General features: G+C 44.5%; 1 protein-coding gene and 1 long non-coding RNA gene across 3 annotated transcripts in view; one reads left to right on the top strand and one right to left on the bottom strand.

Annotated features, from left to right (window-relative positions):
- kcnq1.2 (potassium voltage-gated channel, KQT-like subfamily, member 1.2) overlaps positions 1-21515 on the bottom strand; it is a 113498-nt gene that overhangs the window by 83740 nt on the left and 8243 nt on the right. Inside the window, exons 4-14 of one of the 2 annotated variants that reach the window (XM_040163696.2) lie at positions 17958-18084; positions 17726-17804; positions 15371-15467; positions 14319-14459; positions 12031-12141; positions 11771-11866; positions 11323-11460; positions 9744-9909; positions 9283-9309; positions 7830-7883; positions 7590-7701 (exon numbers count right to left, since the gene is read on the bottom strand). In XM_040163696.2, the coding sequence (XP_040019630.2) occupies positions 7590-7701; positions 7830-7883; positions 9283-9309; positions 9744-9909; positions 11323-11460; positions 11771-11866; positions 12031-12141; positions 14319-14459; positions 15371-15467; positions 17726-17804; positions 17958-18084 (1148 nt within the window). The remainder of the gene's footprint in view (positions 1-7589; positions 7702-7829; positions 7884-9282; positions 9310-9743; positions 9910-11322; positions 11461-11770; positions 11867-12030; positions 12142-14318; positions 14460-15370; positions 15468-17725; positions 17805-17957; positions 18085-21515) is intronic. The other variant, XM_040163697.2, reaches the window with a different exon arrangement.
- LOC144383759 (uncharacterized) lies at positions 15694-17275 on the top strand. The gene is made up of 3 exons (XR_013451195.1): positions 15694-15827; positions 16956-16987; positions 17126-17275. It is a non-coding gene; the product is annotated as an uncharacterized LOC144383759 (long non-coding RNA).

Here is a 21515-nt window from a genome sequence, read left to right as displayed (position 1 = left end):
ACATTTCAGAGAAATCTTCTATTCAAATGAGCTCCGCTGCCGGGAAGTTCAAGCCACTGAAAGCGGTGGCTTCTAAGAAAATGATTGTTCCTCATTTGTAAGCAGAACTCGTAGTCAGGTGGCCTTGAAGCGTTTGTGTCACTCAGCGGGAAGTTCTGCATCAGGGTTTCTGCAATGATTTAAATCCTTATTTACCACCAAAAGGAATGCAATTTAATACCCTTTTTGTAATACAGTAAGTGCATTCACTTATACTTCTCAGTACTTTCACACTGTATAGAAGAATATTGCCAATATAGGATGAAAAGCAGCACAGGACTAAAGGAAAGATGAACCATTTCAAACGGATGTGGTGTAAATGAACTGCTAAACTTGACTTTTTCACATCTCAAATAGCATTTACTAAAACTAAATATTAAACAGCCTTCAGGTACAACCACAAAAACAAACAAATGTTCAAACATGTGTAATGCGTCAAGGCCTCACTTCAAAACGGTTTGAATATTTTAAGGTGAAGATGTGTTAGTGTTTGGAAAGTGAAGAAATTCCTCTGTAGTAATAATATGTAGTAATAATATGAACCTGCTGTTATTCACTGCAGATCCATCCCTAAAGTCTCCATTTCACTCTGAGAATTGGGTGTTAAATACATACCTTGGTGCCATCTCAGCCAATCGAAATACCTCCCTGTCAATGTCACATAAATAACCCCCGTCTGTCTTTTTCTAAATTTAAGGGATATTTTAGAACAATCGCACCTCCAAGGAAAATAAATCTGAACCCGCCCACCTCATAATGGGATCCTTGAGGCGCTGCCATGTGGCCCATTTTAGCCAACTCAACGTCCTCTGGCGCAGACCCGGCCGTAGTTAGAACACACAGAGCCGTGTTCATTCGCCACACTTTGAAACACATATACGGGACCCAAGGACACACACAAGCGCACGCACCACACTTGAGGTTCCTCTGCGGTCGACGCTCGGGCCGGAGGGCTGCAGCTCCCCTTTGGTCCGGCAGCAGGTAAACGCCCCGGCCAGTAGTTTATCCCACCGAGCCCCCATAAGACGAGCTCCATCAACAGGCCCTCTATTCATCTCCTGGGGGGGCGGGGGCACTAGGCCCTCTGACGAAGCAGCTCCGGCACCTGGCTGCAGATGGACGCAGCACCTGAATAAACTGTTTTCAGAAGCAGAAACTGGACTGAGGAGGAGGAGGAGACAAAAGTCTACAAAAGTTGATGGAGTGTATTTATACAGGTGCCTGTAATGCTGCAGCGAGGAGGGAGACGCCTCCATGAGACAGGGAAGCATCTATCCTACGTCTGCGTGAGGACCGGGTCGGGCCTTTGATTTCTACAGCCACGCCTACTGCACAGTCCGTCGGCTGTGTTTGTGAGGAAACAAATATCCTCAAGCTACCTCATTTTGACTCCCAATCAAAGTGGATCCATTAGATCCAAATAATTGAATTATATTATTATTATTATTATATTAGGTTTAAATTGTGTGTTATAATAAGTCCCTTAGGACAAAATATTACTTAAAACAAACTATGGAAGTATTAGAAGAAGGAATAAAAATTAAAATATCTGACCTTGTTTTGGAACTGTGTAATTCTGTATAATCTTTTTTGTTAATTTTCTAGTGCCTAAAAAAAGCCAGAGGAGGTATGACATCAGGGTTACTCAGTGATTCATTTAGTGATAAAAGAAAAAAAACAGTCTTTTCCTGAACCGTTGATTATAAACGGGAATCTCATTCATGTGTTGCTACTCATGCGGATTGAAGCCTGATCCACCACACCAGGAAACAGCAAGCCAGCATTCAGTGGAGCACTTCTTAAGCAAAGCTCATAGAGCCAAAATGGCGCGTGCATCCTTTCCGACCACTGCACACAGACCAGTCAATAATCCGGCTGCAGCAGCAGCTTTTTTTTCTTTTGGTCTGGGCCGGTTTATTCAGGCATGCTTGCTGAGTCTATGGATTTTCCAACCTGCGGTGAGAGGCCATAAAGCAGGACATTCTCCCAGTCACGCATGGTCCCTCGTCATAAAACATTCCCAGAACCACCAACACAAAGACTCTCGCCCCTTATAACAGCCATAGCCCTCGGACTAAACACACTTTTTTATTAAGTTCTTCATGAAAATGCCTTTCTACGGCCTGATTGTCACATATTGATGACATACAATTCATCTTTTGGCTCTGCTTGGAGACATCGCTCCACTATCTCCAAGGAACGAGCATTTAAACCATGAACACACAACTGTTACTCTGTTCACAGTACGTGATTTACATTTGTGTGCTCTGATCCAATCCGGAACTTTGCAGGTAATATCGGATTTTATGACTTTGCAAATTAGCGATTTGAACATATGTAGATTTGTTGCTAAAACTCACTGTCAAAAAACACAATATTCACTGAATCAAACGCACTGCAAAGACTCAAACAGTCACGGACTATAATGTTTTTGAAACATTGAGAAATAAATGGAACCTTAAGGAAGGAAATGCGTTTTATCTCCATGTGCAGTCTGGGAGATGATTCAAAGGATGACTTTCTCTCCAAACGGCCTGAAATTGGATCAGATCTACTTTAGAGGAGCAAATTCTCCATCAAATTAGGAATATATATGTTAACACCACCTCAACCAGAAACAATTATCATTAAACTATTTGAACGTGTCCAAGTTGGTAAAGATAAAACGGAGGTCAGCAACCGGATAAAACGTGTGAAATGAATCCGTCCTCCAGAGAACATCAATCAGTCGGCCTGAGTTTCTCTCTCTCCTCTACGATGGAGAGAATTGGCAGGAAGTCACTAAGCTGTGGCACAATTTGTTCTCTTTCTGGATCTTCTCATAAAACAGCAGCTTTTCTTGCTGCGGGGCAGGAGGTGTGTGTGTGTGTGTGTGTGTGTGTGTGTGTGTGTGTGTCCATGGTAGGGCCCCTGCCTGGTCTAGTTTGTCGTTAGCACTAAAGTCAAAAATATTAAGAGGGTTTACTGGATGTTTTCACATTAGAGTCACTGTTTAATCTTTGTGGTCAGAGTAGGTGGGGGGTGACGTGGGAGGTCGGGGGTCAAAGTGAAATAACTTGAATTTAAAAAGACTTCCGTCCAGACCCCGAGATCACGTCCAAGATGTTTTCCTTCGGACTCGACGCCACATGTTAGAAACGTGTCGTTAATATCAGAGTACAGCGTAGCGGACAGCAGCACAGACAAAAAGGCAATTTGTTCAGAACTCGGCACAAAAGACGTTGGTTGTTGGGCAGAGAGGCCCCTACTTGAGGAGGACAGGCCGTGATGCATGTGTCTCCGCCTGCACTCCCTCCTGTGGCGCTGCAGCAGCTTCTCATTGTTTATCTCTGGCTGGCTTGTAGGAGGGGAACTAATTAAGGGCTCCTGCAGGTGGCCCATGGAGGCTTTTACAGGTCTGAGAGGACACGAGGAGGAGGAGGAACCTGGACACACCCAGCAGGGAGGAAAGGGGCCACTGCCTCGGGTCACAAGAGACAGACGTTACTGATCTGGTTCTGCTAAACAGAGAAAAGAAGCAGGACAGATCTTTTGAGTACGTGGCGAGGCAGAGACAGCATGTGCTTACGCCAAGAGAGGGAGGAAGGGTGTTTCAGAGGGCAGAGAGCGAGAGATAGGACACAATCATTGCAATCTGCTAAACAAGGCCTTCCTCTGTTTGGGGCCTAATAAGTGGACTTGGAAACAAATACCCATCTGTCTAGTGCGGGTTTAGGACCGGGAGCCCCCCTGGGGTTTGTGGTCATTTCATTTTACATTTGTCAGAAAGCTTCGCTGTATAAGGTGGGACCCAAAGACCAAGTCAGTCCACATAGAGCCAAGCAAACAAATAGTGACAGCAGTGTTTACAGTAAAAAGGGAAATAGGATGTTGACGGTTTCAGGAACAAGTGTATGTGCTGTTGTTTTGTATGTTATTTGTTGCTTTTTCTATTTGGAGACCAACAAATCACCACAAGCTGCACTTCAAAATAACAAAAAACGATGTACTATTAAAGATGTATGTTCTGTGAGGGGGAAAGAGCATGCCACATGTGTGTTTGTGTAGGTGGGTGTGTGTGTACTTTGGGTTCAGACGGGCAAAAGACATGATTGCGTGCGGATGCTGTCCTGCACCATTTCCTCGAGACGTCACAGCCAGCTGTGTTCTCACCCAACACACACACACATTGTGGGAGTAGAGTGCTTCCGTAAAGCCCAAAAACAGTGGAACGTTCTAGACTGCGCCTTCGGGGAAAACGAAAAGTGAGATGCAGAATAAAGGGCTGCTCGAGCAGCGAGCGACACGGAGTAAAGTGCCAGCTCGTTAGTTGTGTGGAGGCCCTGGATATACAACAAGAGAACCGGTGTGTGTGTGTGTGTGTGTGTGTGTGTGTGCTTGCAGATCTCCTCAGGCAGTACGGGGGGATCTGGTAGCTGTCTGCAGATATTCAGAGACGGACGCCAAATGGCAGCTCTGTCCTTGGTGGCGTGACACCAAGAGCAAAAAGAAAAGCTGCAGTGGAAATGTGCCCAGCGTGGCCCCAATATGAGCCGAGTTCCAGGCACAGCGATCTGCAGGGCAGCTGCTATCTGTCTGCTGCCGGGGCCAACGTTCGTTTTAATGATGATAACCCTGAAATCCCTTAAGGCGTGCTGCAGCAGTGCTAAAGAGCCGCGCCATCTTCCATTAGGACACGTTAAGCTCACACTTGAAGCATCACTTAAGGTCTCAGTGTCTCTTTGGCGGCATGGAGCCGCGACCCTTCACCTCGCATTCGTGCAATAGTTCCTCAAATCCTCTGCGTTTGTGGTCCCGTCGACACATCTCGTTAATACGTTAGCATGACAGCTGTCTAAAGACTCCTTTCTTACCCTATCAATCATATCATGGTTACAATGACGCCTGCAGCGGGATTTAATAAGCCCAACGATTAATGTAAGAAGGAAGAACCTTTATGTGCTGAAAAGGAAGTGTAACTGCTTAAGCTAAATAGACTATTTCAAGGCAGTTACAAAAATGCATCATCACAAAACTGAAAAAAATGTCTGTTCTTTCTCATGAAAAGTTCATTCTGTGGTGTCAGTAATAAATGTTCCTGATTCCTGATAAAGAGAACTGAACACACAGCGCCCCATTTATTCCAATGAAAGCTGCTCAGTGGGACGTGAAGCAAAAACAGTTTGACTTCAGAGAAAAAAATGACTTAAATCTACTTCTTTTAGTCCAAAGTCCAGCCTCGTCCCCGGCTCATCCACGTATACGGAGGAAGTAGAAGAAGTCTGGATGTGGTTATCGGTGCATTGGAGTAACAGCAACATTTAAATGATGGCTAAAGTGTTTCAGACGTAAAAAGTATTTTTGTGTCCCAATGGAATCAAGTGACGGACGTTTGGCCACAATATGAAATTGGTTTTAAAGCCAGCATTGCTTTGGCAGATGGCTTGATTTTCCCTGAGTCACACTCATTTCCTGAACTTAACGAAGTGTATTTGTTGCTTAATCTAACTGAAGACGTAATGAGTCTTTGTTTACTTTGAAGAGACACGTAAGGCATCGAAGTTTCATATTAATCCAAAAACATATCAAACCAATGACAACTTTATGGTTTAAAAATGTCTATTTCTACTAGTCACACTAGGGACATTGAACTTTTTAAACACACAAATCTAACTTTCCGTGAAGTACTTTCACAGCGTGGCCCTAATATGTGAACTCGATTAAAGGATTTCAAAACCGCTTCCGAAGCTGGCTGGGACATTAATGGACAAGTCGACTCTTTAGTGCATCAGGGCTCAATTATCTCTGTTGACACAAGGACGGCCGCTGCAATTTCAGACACTAACAGTGTAATTATTTGTGATTACAACAGTTTGGCTGTGGTAAGTAGTTCCAAGCAGGCAGCGGACTTATTCTTAAGCAGCAATTTATAAAAAGGCTCTCCGTGGAAGAAAAACAGCCCATTAAAACAATATTTATATATATACACTTTTTTTTTTTTAAATCACATTTTCAAATTCTAAACGATTAATAGGAGCTTGGGCAGCGTGAGTCACGGTATGTTACATTACATTATCGACGGCCTCCCTCTGACCTGCCGATAGGATCAGGGTGGAGAGAAGAGAAGAAGAGAGAAGAAAGAACAAAGTACAGTGCCTGTTGGAATTCAAGGGCTTTGTGGAGAAAGAGTCCTGGACCAGCGCCATGAGCGACTGCAAGAGACCAGCAGCATTCTGCGTTGACATGCACATGATTGTGTGCGAGCGGAGAGCCTTTTATCTCCCTTGAATCATTTCAACTAAAACTGCAAATTCAGCAGAAACTGTTAAAGGTAACGACTCCTTCCTGCCATGCTCCTTTTTACAAAAGGCGCCTGAAGCTTTTTGTCTTCAAGAGGGCGCAAAGAGGAGAATGTAGGATGAAGAGGAGACGGAGGTGAGTGGAGCAGAGGAAGGCCAAAGGAGGAGAGCGCTGAACAATGTCCACACACACTTACATACGCAGAATAAGTAGCACAAATAACTTCCATAAATAGACCTTTCTACACTTCTAAGAGTAGTTTGTGCTGCTCTGTACAATATATCGTGTAGATACAGAGACAGCAAAAGGACTTGAACGACAACAACATGTGTTGAAACTAACTTTCCCTTGACTCCAAATAGAATAAAATATGGAGACTATAGATACATCAATAACATGCAAAGAAGTTCATGTAACATACATAAATAAACACTACATGTCAATGTGGCACGTCAAGCACACAAGCTGCTTCTTTCGATCTGCATGGAGCCGTTATCCATCAATAAGGAAAACACGCTAACATGCAGCCTTGTGTAGCAAACATTCATTATAAAGGTCCATAATCTACTGAATGCTCAACCATGGTATTACCTGCTGAATAAGTCTGGAATCGTTATGCAATGATGCTACATAACTCGGCCCCAGTGGGAGAGGCGCTCAAGCTGCTGGGATTAAGCCAAACAATAGCGTCGACATGTAGTCTATACGTAAACCCTCGTAGATAATGTCAACTTGTGAAAGCCCCATGTTGGCCGACTGGTATGATGATACTGGTGAAAAAGGCAGTAACCTGCTCTGGCATGGCACGTCAAAACAGCAAGCAAAGACAACTTGTTTGAATGGGTTAGCGTTAGCCGCATTCACGATTCACACAGCAAAACCACAGAAGCAAACTGTCCATCCCACGAGGGCATGTGGTGACAAGCCATCCGGTACTTTAACATGTCCTTCAACCTATTGAGAGGGATTTCTTTGACGTTTCGCTCAAGACTAAAAGGGATAATCCCCTTTAGAACGCTCTGTACCTGATATGGCCTTGGCCGCTCGAGAGTCTCTTTAACCCTCAAGAGAGTTCAACAAAACACGTTCATTTAGAGAGCAGCTAGAGGGGCTCTCCGGTCCGACAAAAGGCCTTTAGGTACAATCCACAAGTAGGGAAATCTGTATTATAGCTATCAAAGAAGGGAGGTCAGCGCAGGGTGATGGATCGCAGGGAGACGGGAGCTCCACAGAAGAGCATGGAGGGGGGGGGGCATTTTCTGGGGACTTACTTAGCCTCCACCACTGGAAGGGGAATGTTCTCAGTCATGTAGTCCAGCTCATCGGTGATGCTGTTGGCTCGGGAGATGTTGACGGAGGTGCTGTCATCCTGAGTCCGCCTCACTGCGAACGACAGGCGTAATACATCATTAATCCAGTGCTCTCACACTGCCATTACGCTTCAGAAGTAAGCTGTGTAAATATATTCGTGACAGAAACGTAAAAGTAGAAATAGGGAAACAGAAAGATACCTGGGGAACCAGGGCAGCTCAGAGTGAAAGACGACCAAGAATGTTCAGGGCGGCCTGATGCGAAAAATAGTTTGCAGACAAGAGGAGAAAAAAGAAGAAGAAGAAATCAGTTTCCTTGTTGAACCGCTTGGTGTACAAATGCAAAACTGTTTGACGGAGGTTTTGAAAAGTATCCAAATTGAAGCAATTCTCGGGTGAATTAATCTCGTTGTAGATAGGAAAAAGTGTCATTACATATTTTCAACAGTTTGCACCAGGAAACAGAAATTGCTCCAACTCAACAGGGCGGCTGTTGCAAAAAATAACAGCAAAGAGCAACATGTGTAGCGAGGTCGTGACCTGCAGTCGGGCTGTCAGCGTCACAGTTTGACACGTCTCCCCAGCAAAACACCAGGCCTCCATTGTGATAAAGAACGGAGGGGGCAAATGTGTATGAATGACCAGTCCAATTCAAGTGGACTCCATTCAGCCCTCCTTTATATTCCATCATCGGGTTTGTTTGACATTGTCCAATCCGGAAGCAGAAAAGGTGATGAGGGGGAGAGAGAGAGAGAGAGAGAGAGAGAGAGAGAGGGAAGGGAGGAGGGTGAAGAAAGCAGAGAGCAAGAGCCACTTTTAGCCTCCACCTCAGCTCGCTGAAGGAGACGTGACCTGGCTTATCGGCTACACAAACAGGATACGGGTTTATTAACAATATGCCATTTTATCCGGCCCATCGGTGCGGAGAGAGAGAGAGGGCTCCCCATTGAGTGATCCTCGCAGACAGGGAGGTGGGGTTTTGTCCAGACAGACAAATGGAGCGATGGCCACTGGAGGACACTGACTAAATCAAACAATGACCAGTTTATTTCTGACTACTGGAGCTCCACAATGGCAGCTTCCCAACTCCACCTCCCTCTCTTTGGTGTCCTAGTCCTGTGCCTCTGTCTGTCCCGAGCCAGGCCGGCCCGTTCCTCACCCGTGGTGCTGGCAGGGCACCCGGTAAAGAAAGCCGGCCAGGTCAGCCCGGGGACCAGCGTCTGAGGCTCTCTGCTTGGCTCTGGTTTGGTCCGGTTGGGGACAACGGGCCCGGCAGCCAGCCAGTCTAATTAAAATACTGTCTGGGCCACATTAAATAGACCGGCTCGCTAATGATTAACACAGAGGACTTCATGAAAGGAGTGAAAAATGTGCTTAACCATTGACAAGGGCTACATTAGACAGTGCAGTGCTCATAAACACACTATACTCGGCCTTTACGCTTCAGTTTATAGGTGTAGAAGGTATATAAACGAGTTTCAAATACGGTTTTCATGAAACAGCTCGTGCCTTAATGCACAAGATCATGAATGGAAACTTGAGACCAGAAGGTACTGAATCAAGTGTTTGACCTCATCTATGAAACAAAATGCCATAACCCACGATCCCTGGAAATCCCATTAAGTGCGCCTCAGTTGTCATGTGACTGACTCACCTGTTTGTGTAAACATCTCGGGGATACCTGCAGAGAAAGGGACGTTAATATGAGAATGCTACATGGCCGTTGCAACAATGACTATCTCCTCCCATCTTATTATTATGCTTCAGTTTGGTCTCGTTTCCACTTCCTTTGCACGCTTAATATGCCCATTGATACTCTGACCCAAAAGACGCCGCCGACAACACAGCGTTTTCTTGTCATGTCAGTAGGTGTGTTTGACCAGCAGAAAAAAAGCCAAACCCTCAACATACAATATTTAGGTTTAAAGATTCATCCAAAATGAAGTCAGTTTAATCAAGCCGTAGCCGAACAAGGCTCAGTTCATTCATGCGCCGCTTCCTGTAATGAGTTGTTGGAATAGAATTCGTGCATCTCAGACTGCATGATGAGTCCCCTTTATATAGACTTGATAATAGTTTGGGTACTGTGCATTAAAAGTTAGCATCAAACGTTACCTTCATCCGCGACTCTTGGCTTTTTCAGTAAAAAAGAGGCATCTTTCTTCTCCTCGGAGTCATCGATGCGATCGAGGGTGATCTGGGGGATCGATACGGCCCTGTCCGAGGCTCCGCCCATAGAGCCGCTACCTCTGGGCTTCAACCTCCTCTTGGTCCCCCTTTTCTGGCAGACAAGAGGACACAACCGGCCCGTTTATAAAGAAGACGTGTGTGATGCTCACATACAGAAATGGACTTAAAAGAATAAAGTGAGGCAAGTGGTCCTGATGCAGGATGATGTCATGGTTGAAAGCAGAGCCTTTGAGCCTTTACCCCACGTATTACCTCTGATAGTTGGTATATAGTTGACAGCGTTCTACCTTTACCGAATACACAGATGACGTTCAACATTCAAACTTTTGTGTGGTCAGAGATCCGTCTGGACAACTTCTCTGTGCAGGTGCTGCAGAGTATTTCACTCCAACAGTTAAGTACGATTCTTCCTGCTTCCATTTGACATGGACATTAAGATCTCTAACCCTATAGCGGGATATTATTTCTTCAGGTCAGAAAAAGCAGTACTCTTGAATACATTGTGAAGGAAACTTATTTTCTGAACCATCAAAAAGTTTCTTTGAGATCATAGCTACGGGATGTGTGAGTCAGTCAGTTTCTGCAAACTAAACAGGACATAAATAGCGGCTGACTCGTGCCTTCAGTCCAATCTTTAGACCCTCTGACCCACAATAACGTCATGGCGGCCTTCATGGAAACTCAATTATTTGGATCAGACTCTTAGCGTTGAGAAGCGGTCAGTCGTTCAATCCAAATGCCCGATTCGAATGACTCATTAGCCGAGAGAGCGATTTGGGGGGCGGGAGTCGTAAGACCGAAACAGAAAAGGGAGAGAAAGAGGAACACATTTAGTTTATTTGTGAGGAAGAACAGAGAAGAGCCTGGAGAGGAATGTTGACAGAGAAAGAGCGAAACGAGCAGAAGCAGCCTTCATTCTCCCCAACGCTACACAAAGATTTTGTTGTTGTTGTTGTTCTGCTAGACAAAGCTTTACTGCCATGAGAAAAGGCAGCGGTGACATCATCTCAACGGTCTTTGTCCGGCGGAGACAAAGGCCTCGAGTCATCCTGGTGGAGTCGTCCGGCCTCGGGAGGGTTGGTTTTAGTCTGTGCGTTTGTGACTCCTTCCGTGTGTGTGTGTGTGTGTGTGTGTGCGCGTGTGTGCGTGTGCGTGCACGCTTGTGGGAGCTTAACTTGCCCTTTCATGCTATGCGGCCTCGGCACAACGCGGCTAACGTTGTTGTGATAGCGGCACGGGGAGATATGCAAACGTGTGTGCTGGTACTTTTTGTTCTGGTTGGGATTTCACCTTTGTTGGACGGATCAAAGTAGAATGACACAATAAACAGTGCAGGAGAAAAAGATGAGAAAAATGTCCTCGGTTAAGTTCAAAGCAGCATGTCATAAGGTCGGTGCGTAAGGCCACGGCATCAAAGACGTACTTTATATTTAAGGACTGAAGAGTGGTTTCAAAGAGAGGGAAGTAAATCAATCAAAAGAAAAGTGCTCATGGCCATAATCACCGATATGTTGAGTATCCTGACGTGCGGGATGAAGGTGTCCGGTTCCACCGTGGGGACGCTCTCTGGAGTCAGAACATACATTTTCCACGTGGAAGAACCGCTGTCTGGTTTCTCTGCTGCATAGCACCTCCAAAGCGTCTGAGGAGGACAGAATGTGTCTTTGTCAATGCTCTCCCACCCCCCCGGTTAAATGTTTTAACCAGCCATACGGTAGTAAGCCAGTGATCAGGTAGCCAGCTACAAATCCAGCGCGTGTGAATTTATCTAACATGTACTGCTACTTTTTGTGTTCCTGTTGCTACCGGTTATTTGTTCCTGTACGTAAATGATATGGTTTTCCAGAATAGCTCTATATAAAGCGTGGTTGTGTCTCACTGTATTAAGGCTAATCGTAATGACATGTCTTGTGCAGTACTTCACTTTGAAACGCTGAACGGCATAAATGTACCTGGATGAGGCAAGCTGCCGCAGGGATCTGTCTGTTGAAGTGCTTCTGTCTTTGCTTCTGTTGGACTTTCAGAGCGAACCCCGAGCCCAGGATACCCTGATTGGGGACAGTTAGGTTGTTAGATATTCTGCCATTAAAGTCGGAACATTCAGAATGAGAATAAAAGCTCCAGAATCTCACATGAGTAAATTCAATCAATAAATAAAATGCAGAGAGCAATAGCTGAGAACTTAGTGTGATTTAGATGAAGTCATATTTACAGCAGGCAGAGCGAAGAAGGAGATGGCGAACACGCTGAAGCAGGAGGCGATGGCCTTGCCGATCCACGTTTGAGGGATTTTGTCTCCGTAGCCGATGGTGGTAACAGTCACCTAAAGACAGACAGTGGATGAAGGTCCTCTTACATCTTTTTAGATGATCATCAGCAGATTGTAGACAAAACAGACCAAGACATTTGCGGCTGATGTGCTATTAAGTTAAATCCCCATCTCGGGGGCCGGCTGAGGCGTGAAACTAGAAACTTTATCCTTTCCGTAACCATGAATATCCATTCATGGGAGGTACCAAGCTTTTATTTGTAGCAAACTGCTGACGTAATGAAAATGTCAGTGATTATAGACAATAAAGACTAAGTTCATCAGCCCCTCTGGCCTCGTTCCATAACTGTCAGCGACGCCGTGGCGTTTGAAGGTCTTACTGCTCAAAGGAAATAAGATTCCCAGCCACTAATCCTCGCGGAGTGTCGGAATTTGCCGGGAAGGGGGACACACACACACACACACACACACACACACACACACACACACACACACACACACACACACACACACACACACACACACACACACACACACACACACACACACACACACACACACAAATACCTCTTACATTTGCATGTACACCCACTCCGAAAGTCGAGCCAATTGTGACACATTCAGAACTCACTTGGCTTACTGTGGGTGTCCGTGGAGTATCGCCGCAGTTGTGTGCACACACAAAGCAGCCGATGTAAGGTGAGATACTTAAAAGGGCTTTGGGAGTAAAAAAAGAGGGCGCAGGGGCGGGAAGGCTGCCTTGGTGTATGTTGGAGTTGGGTGGAGTGTCGGGGGGGGGGGGGGGGGGGGGGGGGGACTTAATCCCTCATCCACAAATCCGATGACTAAACAATGTCCTCCTGACCATCGGAGCGGAATGGTCCACTCAAAGACACCCCTCTTATTCAGAATGTAGGGTGAGTGGCGAGAACCTTCTCGTGTCAACACAAAGGTTGTAGACCTTGTCTTTGAATATGTGCAAGTGTGTACATGTCTATATGAATGCTGATCTAAATGTATACATTTTACTTTAACATCGCAACTATACAAAACGGAGAGTTCAGCAGCTCTGGTTTTCCTCAAGTTCTCCTTCGCGCTTTGTCCTCGTTGAAGCGAGACAGGTTGTTAAATCACACGGCCGTTACCCAACCACTCGAATTGGCAAAAGGAGGAGAGGCTGTGAAGGTAGGGGAGGGAGAGAGCACGGGATATGAATCATGGCATTGGCGTGTCCTCCAGCTGTGCCCTGCACCTGCACATCCCAAAGTGGAAATCATGCCAAGAGAAGGAACACGGACTGGGGGAGTTTAGAATTCTCCAATCACCGTAATCTCATGTGAATAAGCGCGCACGCACACACACACACACACACTCACTCACAAAGCTGACCAGACCTTTTGTAACGGCATCATTACTCTCTAGATTACAGTCTCAGGAAAACAATACAAAGTGCAGATCCCTGAACGCATTTCTTTTCTAGACGTTGTGAACAGAGCAACACAAACAACAGCTTTTCCAACTTCCCATAGAGCAGCGAGGAGCTCGGTGAACCCTCGAACCCTCGTTACATAAAAAGGTAGTAATCCCACAATTAAAGTTTTAATTAAGGGAACTGACACTTTGTATTGGTGCTCTAAAAGTTCTTTGAGCCAAAGAGCCCAGAGGTGAATGCTTTATTACCGTCTCTTTGTGGCTCGCTGATCCCCAGCACAAGGCTGCCATAGGTTTCTCATTACTCTGCACGTTCAATTCAAATGTTTAATTAACTACTGTGGAAACCCGAGCCCTCCGTACAGAGGGAAATAGGCAACGGCAACTCCACGCACAAAAAACATCAACACACCTGCGTATGTGTAGTGTCACTGCGTTACGTGCATGCTACACAAAGGACCCAATGAGGAAAATAAAAACACAAGGACATTAATACTTAGACCAGCCAGGGTGGTCAGCGATCTCAATCATCTTTCCATTTAAGACACCACTTGAGGTTCCATTGTGCAGATTTTTTTGTTGCAGTTTTCTAGAGAAAATAATCTTTTATTTCACGCAAGGTGGTCTTTAAAGTGTGGAGGCTGTGTTGAAAAATTCTAGCAGCGTTTGAGGATCCAAACAATACACATGCATTGCAAAGGACGGGATTCAATAATGCAATCGTACAACTATGCAGAGAGTACAAAAACAGCCGTGAAAGGCTTTCTCTTGTATACGATGTAATTCTATTTTCGCCTCACCACGCCCCACCACAGGGCATCGGCGTAGCTGGAGAAGCCCGTCTTGCCCTCTTCATCCACAGCGTCCTTTTCCGCCAAGTAGACAAAGTAGGAGGAAAATATCAGGCCCAGGAATCCGATGTACAGGGTGGTGATCAGCTCCTGAAACAAACACAAGAAGTTGGTTGTATGAAAGAAGGCTCTACTTAAGAGATCCAGGCTGGGGACACTGCTTAGACGAATCCATTAACCCCCTTTATTCACACGGCTAAAGGCAAGTATTTCCATATTTCTTCCAAACAGAGCACAATACTTGAGCAAGTAGTCATCTGACCACAAATCAAGTTCTTAGTCAATGTGTCAGGGATGCGGGGAAGGCGGGACTCAAATGCACACTTTTTAGAATACAAAAGACTTTAATAGTCAAAAGGCAGAAACAAAAGGCCAAGGGGCAAAAACGTGCACAGGAACCACGGCAAAGAGGCAGGCAGAAACTAGGGACATCCAGGACATTCGACAATGGCAGAAACTAGGGACATCCAGGACATTCGACAATGGCAGAAACTAGGGACATCCAGGACCTTCGACAATGACGCCACAAGTGACAAGAGACACACACGCTTAAATACACTGGGGAGGTGCAGGTGATTGGACACAGGTGGAAACAATCAGACAATCACAGGGGATGGCAGGACAAGGCAGGAAGTGAAGTTACCCAGAGAGACAAGAAGCAGAAACTACAAAATAAGACAAGAAAATAAAACCACACCGTGACACAATAAATCAAGCTCATCGTTGGTTTATCTGAAGGCTATTTTCTTGAACTTTGCATGACATCCTCATTGATCCTCGTTAATCAGTCATATTCTTCTTATGCATCAAAGAGACCTTGCACGTCAGATTTGCCGAGATAAACATTAACAGTGATCAGAAGGTGGAGGTGTGTCTGAGAAGTCGTCCTCTGGAAGAAACTAAGGCGACGCAACAGGAGTAATGACATATTTTGGTCCTCTTCTGATCTATTTGATGAAAAAAAAGCAGCTTTAGTATTAGCCTGGACACATTCAACCTACTTGTCGATGAATAAAGACAACAGATCCCAGGAGCCTCCATGTTCCTCCCTGTCGATCCACATGTAGCATGCGCAGGATTTGGAGGAAGCGGATGCCCCTGCAACACATCATCTCATCATCTTCTTATCCATCTTACAGCTACGTGTACACAGTAAATTTGCCAGTGTCAAAAAGGCAGTGTCAAACTATTTTAATTCTTCCGGAGTTCTTCCAACAATGGACAGAGTAAAATTGAACCAGAAAACTTCCAGTGTTGGTGAAAATAATCGGAGTTAACAGAGGTTTTACTCTGTCAGTGTTATTGACTCTCTCAGGCCCTGATTCAACACTGATTAGAGCAAGATGCCTTCCAGAGTATCACAAAAAATACTCTGGAGAGCCCCGCCCACCAACTTTCCCGGTCAAACTGAGAATGTGGATTCTGGCATCGCCATCTTCCTCGCATCGAAATACTGTGGTAAGTCTTTCTACCATAAACTATTCCCGTTGTTTTTCTTCATTCCAGTAGAATCTGTATAAGAATAAGGGGACGTATTCATTCACCACACTAGTCAATGTGGGGTACGTGTCTTCAAATACCGAATTTCAAATGGCTAACGTGATATCGGGTCGGCGGTTAGCTTAAATGTAGCAGCCAAATGTCTGACCTCACAACACCAAACTGAACAAAAACGACACGAGGTAACGTTAATGTCAGCGAGGACGAGCTGTCGTGGTGTGTTATGTGTCATGCTTGCACATTTATTTCAGTAAAATGAAGAAAAAAAATCGTTGAAGCAGTCATATTTATTATTTCTATTTGAGCCGGAGCAAATCGCTTTAGCGTCACAATTTGGTCGAGCATAGCGGGACATGTCGCGGACGTGCGGACGTGCCGCGGCTCGGAGAGGCTCGGTTCCCGTTAGCTGCTGCTGTAGCCATAGATATATAAATAGTAGACGCTGCATTGGCTGCTGAGGCGCAAACAAATAGTTTTTATTATATTATATGCCACAATATTATTACTGTTACGCCTACTATGAATATTAAAATACGCCGAATCATGTTTTCGTTGTCATGCCTACAAAATCCCGTGAACATCCGCTTTTGTATTCAGAGTGATGCGCTGACACTTCGTTGCGCCAGCTGGCACTGAGTGGAGCGGGTGACCGGTCCAAGCTGGCGGCCCCGCGGCTCGTCAGCACCATTAGGCAGCAGCGGTCGATGTCTATTCTTTATGTCTATGGCTGTAGCTGCTGTAAGCTTAATTTACGTTACGGCGGCGGCAGGTGTGGCTGTGTGTTTCTGCGGGTGCCGAATCCTTGGTGAGCCGAAGCTCATATTGAAGCGCAGGCTACGGAGAAGACGTGAATTTACAACACTGGTTCACCCACTGAGGGACCTGGACGAGCAAGTGCACTTTCGATACTTTCAAATGTCAGCAACTGCCGCAAATTACGTTCTGAGCGGACCAATCACAGCACTTGCGGTCCACGTCAACTCGACTCGCAGTTAGATCTTTTCGGAGGTGCACGTCAGGCTACGGCGGAGGGGTCTACGTAGTTACGTAGTTACTTAATATGTATATTTTCCTTTTTTCTTTCAGATTGTTCTTTAATGTACTGTGGTGCTCTGGTGGTAAGTAATAAGTTGATGTACTTGACCGAAAATGTAGTTGTGTTTGTGATTTTTAAAGCTGAAATAGGGTATTTTCAGGTTGTCAGCTTGTATGGGGTTGTAGATCATAATGTTGATTTCAGTTTGCTGTCTTTGCAGATACCATCATGTTGATCAAAACAGTCCTGTCATCCAGCACCAACCAAGATCTTTGCCACTGTGATAAGATGTGAGCTTTACATGTTTTAGGTTTACTTTTGATGTCAATATTTCATGTTTACTTGGAATAAATATGTATTACAGTATGGATACAATTGTCTGTGTGTTTTTCCCCCTGCGTAGATATGCAACACTGGTAGGAGGTGGTTAAAAATCAACACTCTTTGGAGTGATTTCATAATCAACATAGTGTAAAGTAGGTTTAACACTGGAAAGGTTATTTCTTTTATAACTCTTTAGTGTTACATGTGAATAACACTATGGGTGTTACTTCTTACATAGTGTAAAACTTGATTGACACTTCTTAGAGTTAATATTATTACACTACACTGCACCTAGTGTAAAATTTTAACTCTTACCAGAGTAAAATTGACTCTGGAAATTTAACTCTGTGTTCAGTGTACATTTAACACTCTGTAGATAGGGACCATATGTTCACTGAGGCAGTGTTAAAATTGACTCTTTAAGTGTTGTATTAACACTGGCGATTTTACTGTGTAGAAACATGAAATGAAATACAGAGCAAAAGAGTCCCTCTACCTGATGGCAGACGTGGCAAACACTTGGCCATTAGAACCTACGCCAAGCACAATGATCGAGGCAATGACCACGATCAGATCTGTGAGCAAAATGAAGACAGAAAAATAATCAGCTTCAGCGACACATTGTACGAGAGTAAAGACACACATCTCTTGAAATAGTTGTTGATCTACATGAAAATGACATGACATCCGTTGTGTTAAATGGGAGCAAAGGGAAATTCCAGGTGCACCTATGATTGATATGGGCTTCCTGATAAAGCAGAGGCGTCCCTTGATGCCTGCATATTTGCTGCGGCAGCCTGCCGACCACAGCCGGACCACATACTCCGTGCCAAAGAACAGCACCAGCACAATTTCCTGTGGAGCACAATGCAAACACAGAGCAAAGGTTACATGAATCCATTGGTGCAGCAACAATGATTGTCAAGCACATGCAGCACGAGTGGATGTGGAAGTAGATAAGGGCATGATAAGAGTGCGTTGTGCATTAAGACTAATCTTAAAGCAAACCATTATAATCAACCTCCGGGATCTAAATATGATATGAACGGGTAACGACAGGTGTGTGAGACAGAGACGCTGCCGGTGGTCTGGTAATACTGGGACCACCGGACCATCAGGGAGGTGGATAAGACTGCTGATGACAGCTCACATTGGGAGAGGGTCAATGGAGGAGTGATTGGAGCCACAGGATGAAATGCTTTCAGCCTGCTGCCTCACAGATAAGAAGGCAAAACAATCTGATCCATTACTTGGGCGATAAGATCTTGTTACAATTGGAAATCTTTCTGCAACACTGCAGAGTAATATGGTTATTTGCATCCCTGCTATGATTTTGAATTATAATGATAGCCATCCACAGATCGGTTGAGGTTGGTCTTTTCAAATGGCTGTCTAATATGTACCGTGGTGCATTTATTTTTCTATTATGTGCAAACATGTGAGCCTCTGTGACTGTGATGGTTTTCCCGGACACCGTGCATGCATCCATTTAGTCACCATACTGTTAAAAGCTGAGTGTGGGTGGTCATCACCCTGATTGCTTGAACTGGTTGCTCCCTGAACATCCCTTGCATGAAACTTAATAAGCCCTGCAGCACAGAGCCCCTTCAACAATGACCTGTCAATCACGTCAGAAACTATTTGGGTTGGCAAAAGTGTCAGCAGAACGAGAACACGTACTAATGTGTAACAGTGCACTGAAAAACAACCTGTTTTCAATACCAATCAAAAGCCTCCATCAACGTTAGCGAGGTGATGGAGTAACCAGACCGACAGGCTCCCTCTGCTGCTCTGTGAACTTTACAGTTTGCCCATTTTCATTGGTTAATTATTTTTACAGGCCATAGCTTGAGTCGTCTGGCCTGGGATTCCTATTTCCTATTCCTATGGTGTTGCCTTACTTGGGAGATACCCTTGAGTATGTCAGGATTAATGAAGAAATGAATAAGTATTCACTAAAACTACCTGACAGTAAGAGAAAAGCACAACATGGCCACAGAATCCCGTTTCATCGAGCTCAGCCATCGTGACATATGGGTGAGTGATATGGGAAAGTCAAAAGAACGCATGAATTTGGGGAATTTGATGGGATTAGTCAAAATAATTCCATAAATTGGGTCATCCAGATGTTGGGGAAATTTTGTGTGTGTATCAGAAACTGATAGCGGCTACGGGCTTACTGGAAACAGCTGCCGATACGCACTGCGATAATCCCGTCAAGGCAGACTAGGATGAAGCTCATTCAGAGAGCTGCTTGGTAATCACAATATCAGATGAAAATATGATTAGATTGAGTGTTTCCCACTTCAAGTGAGGTACACAAATACAGGCACACAGTCACTTAGTACGTCTAGATTCACCTTTACAAAGCTTTTGCAAATTACGGAAAATCAAGCAAAGTAACACAATGTTGGAATTGAGATGATAATGTCAATCACGTTGAAGTAGTAGTTGTTTTCTCACAGGTGAGCTATTTAATATCTTTCATTTCAAGGTTTTCGATTTAAAATTCACAACGTATCTATCGACTCCAAAGAGCTCTTAGCATGGGGACAGTGGAGGGAGCAGCTAGCGGCTATAAGCTAATGCTGCTAAAAGCACTAACAGTGAAACGGAACTAGAGCCAACAAGGACGACAGTGTCAACCTGAGGGGGGGGGGGGGGGGGGGGCACGACTCCACTGCGTCCACTCATCACAGGGTTTGCTGCTTTTAAAAAGTGGTTTCATTACTTTTATATTCCAATATATTACATGGCAAAAGTACATTCTGGATTGTTGGGACAACTGTAATTAATATATATGCACTGTGACTCCTTGCAGTCACTGAGTACATACAGGAGTTTTGGGAAACCACAAAGCGATTTCAGTGAGCAGCAGACAGGAGAAGCTGAAATGAAACACACCCTTGTAAAGCAGATAGGTGAAATTTCTTTGACATTTTGTTGATACCAACTAATCCAATCCGGCTTCCTTGTTACTGCTTCTTCTCGTCACATTCTCCACCCTTATTGAGTGTGTTCAGCTCGCTGCATTACTGTGCATCTACACACACACACACACCACAGGCTCAAAAACAGTTGTGTAATAAACCTACTATATTAAAATATAGAAATAATGAAAAAGAGCTTGGCAGAAGAGACGATGTAGAAGAAATCAATGTGATATGCTGGCGTGTACTTTATGAATGCTTCTGTGCTTTATGTTTAGTTTGGCAGCTGCATACCCTAAAAGGACTTACCAGGGTTGGTTTTTTGCAGCGCGCGGAGCTCTCGCCCCAACGGACGCAGGCACACAATTGCGGACACACACACACGTGCGCGTAGACAAGAGAGCACGCGCTAACCAGCGGACACATCAACCGCCCTCCATTCACAGTTTGAAGCTAAAAAGTTGTAAGCCGTGGTTTGAAGCAAAGTGTTTTTTATGTATTTCTATTTAAACAATACTGTAAACAGTTGAGATATATATATATATATATATATATATATATATATATATATATATATATATATATATATATATATATATTGTTGCCTTGGCATTCGATCATTGTCTTGTATCAGTTTAGGTATCAGAAAAAACCCAAACCCCTCTGCCATCCAAAACAAGCAGTCTGGGATTCACAGATATCAGCTAACCCTGAACTTATGTAGAGATACTACCAATATATATATATATATATATATATATATATATATATAATACAATAAGTACTACAATGACACATTTCACAGGGCCCCGCCCCCTAAACACATAACATAAATAACAATCTTATCTCAAAATTAATATTGGACCTAAAGCAGGGATCACAAATAGACAAGTCCAGATTACTGCTCTCCTGTTTAATGGAACAACAGAAAGAGAAGGTGGAGGAGAGAGCGAGAGAAAGAGGCCGACACGATGATAGAGAACATTTGGCTCTTCTTGGGTAGAAATAAACAAATAACCCCGACAGTAGTCTTCAAAGGGCAAAAGTTTATAGAAACACAGTGCCCCCCTCCGCCCCCCCCCCCCAGTATTTGCCCCACGGGACCCAGGAGGGGGTGTACGAGTGTGTCCTTGTGAGTGTGTGTATGTGCACAGCTTTTGTGTAAACTGTGTGCGAGTACACAGTAGTTTCACGTGTATTTATATCCAGTATTCTGGCGAGAGACAGATGATGCGAGCTCTTTGTAGAGGATCCAGCAGAAGACATATTCGTCTCTACTGTTGTCAGTTGTGGATTTATTGAATCTCTTAGCAGCCACACAGAAACTCAAGTTCAACCATCAACCAGTGCAGTCTG

This window comes from Gasterosteus aculeatus, chromosome X (assembly GCF_964276395.1).
Source record: "Gasterosteus aculeatus chromosome X, fGasAcu3.hap1.1, whole genome shotgun sequence".
Lineage (NCBI taxonomy): Eukaryota > Metazoa > Chordata > Actinopteri > Perciformes > Gasterosteidae > Gasterosteus > Gasterosteus aculeatus.
This window is presented reverse-complemented; position numbering and strand designations above follow the sequence as displayed.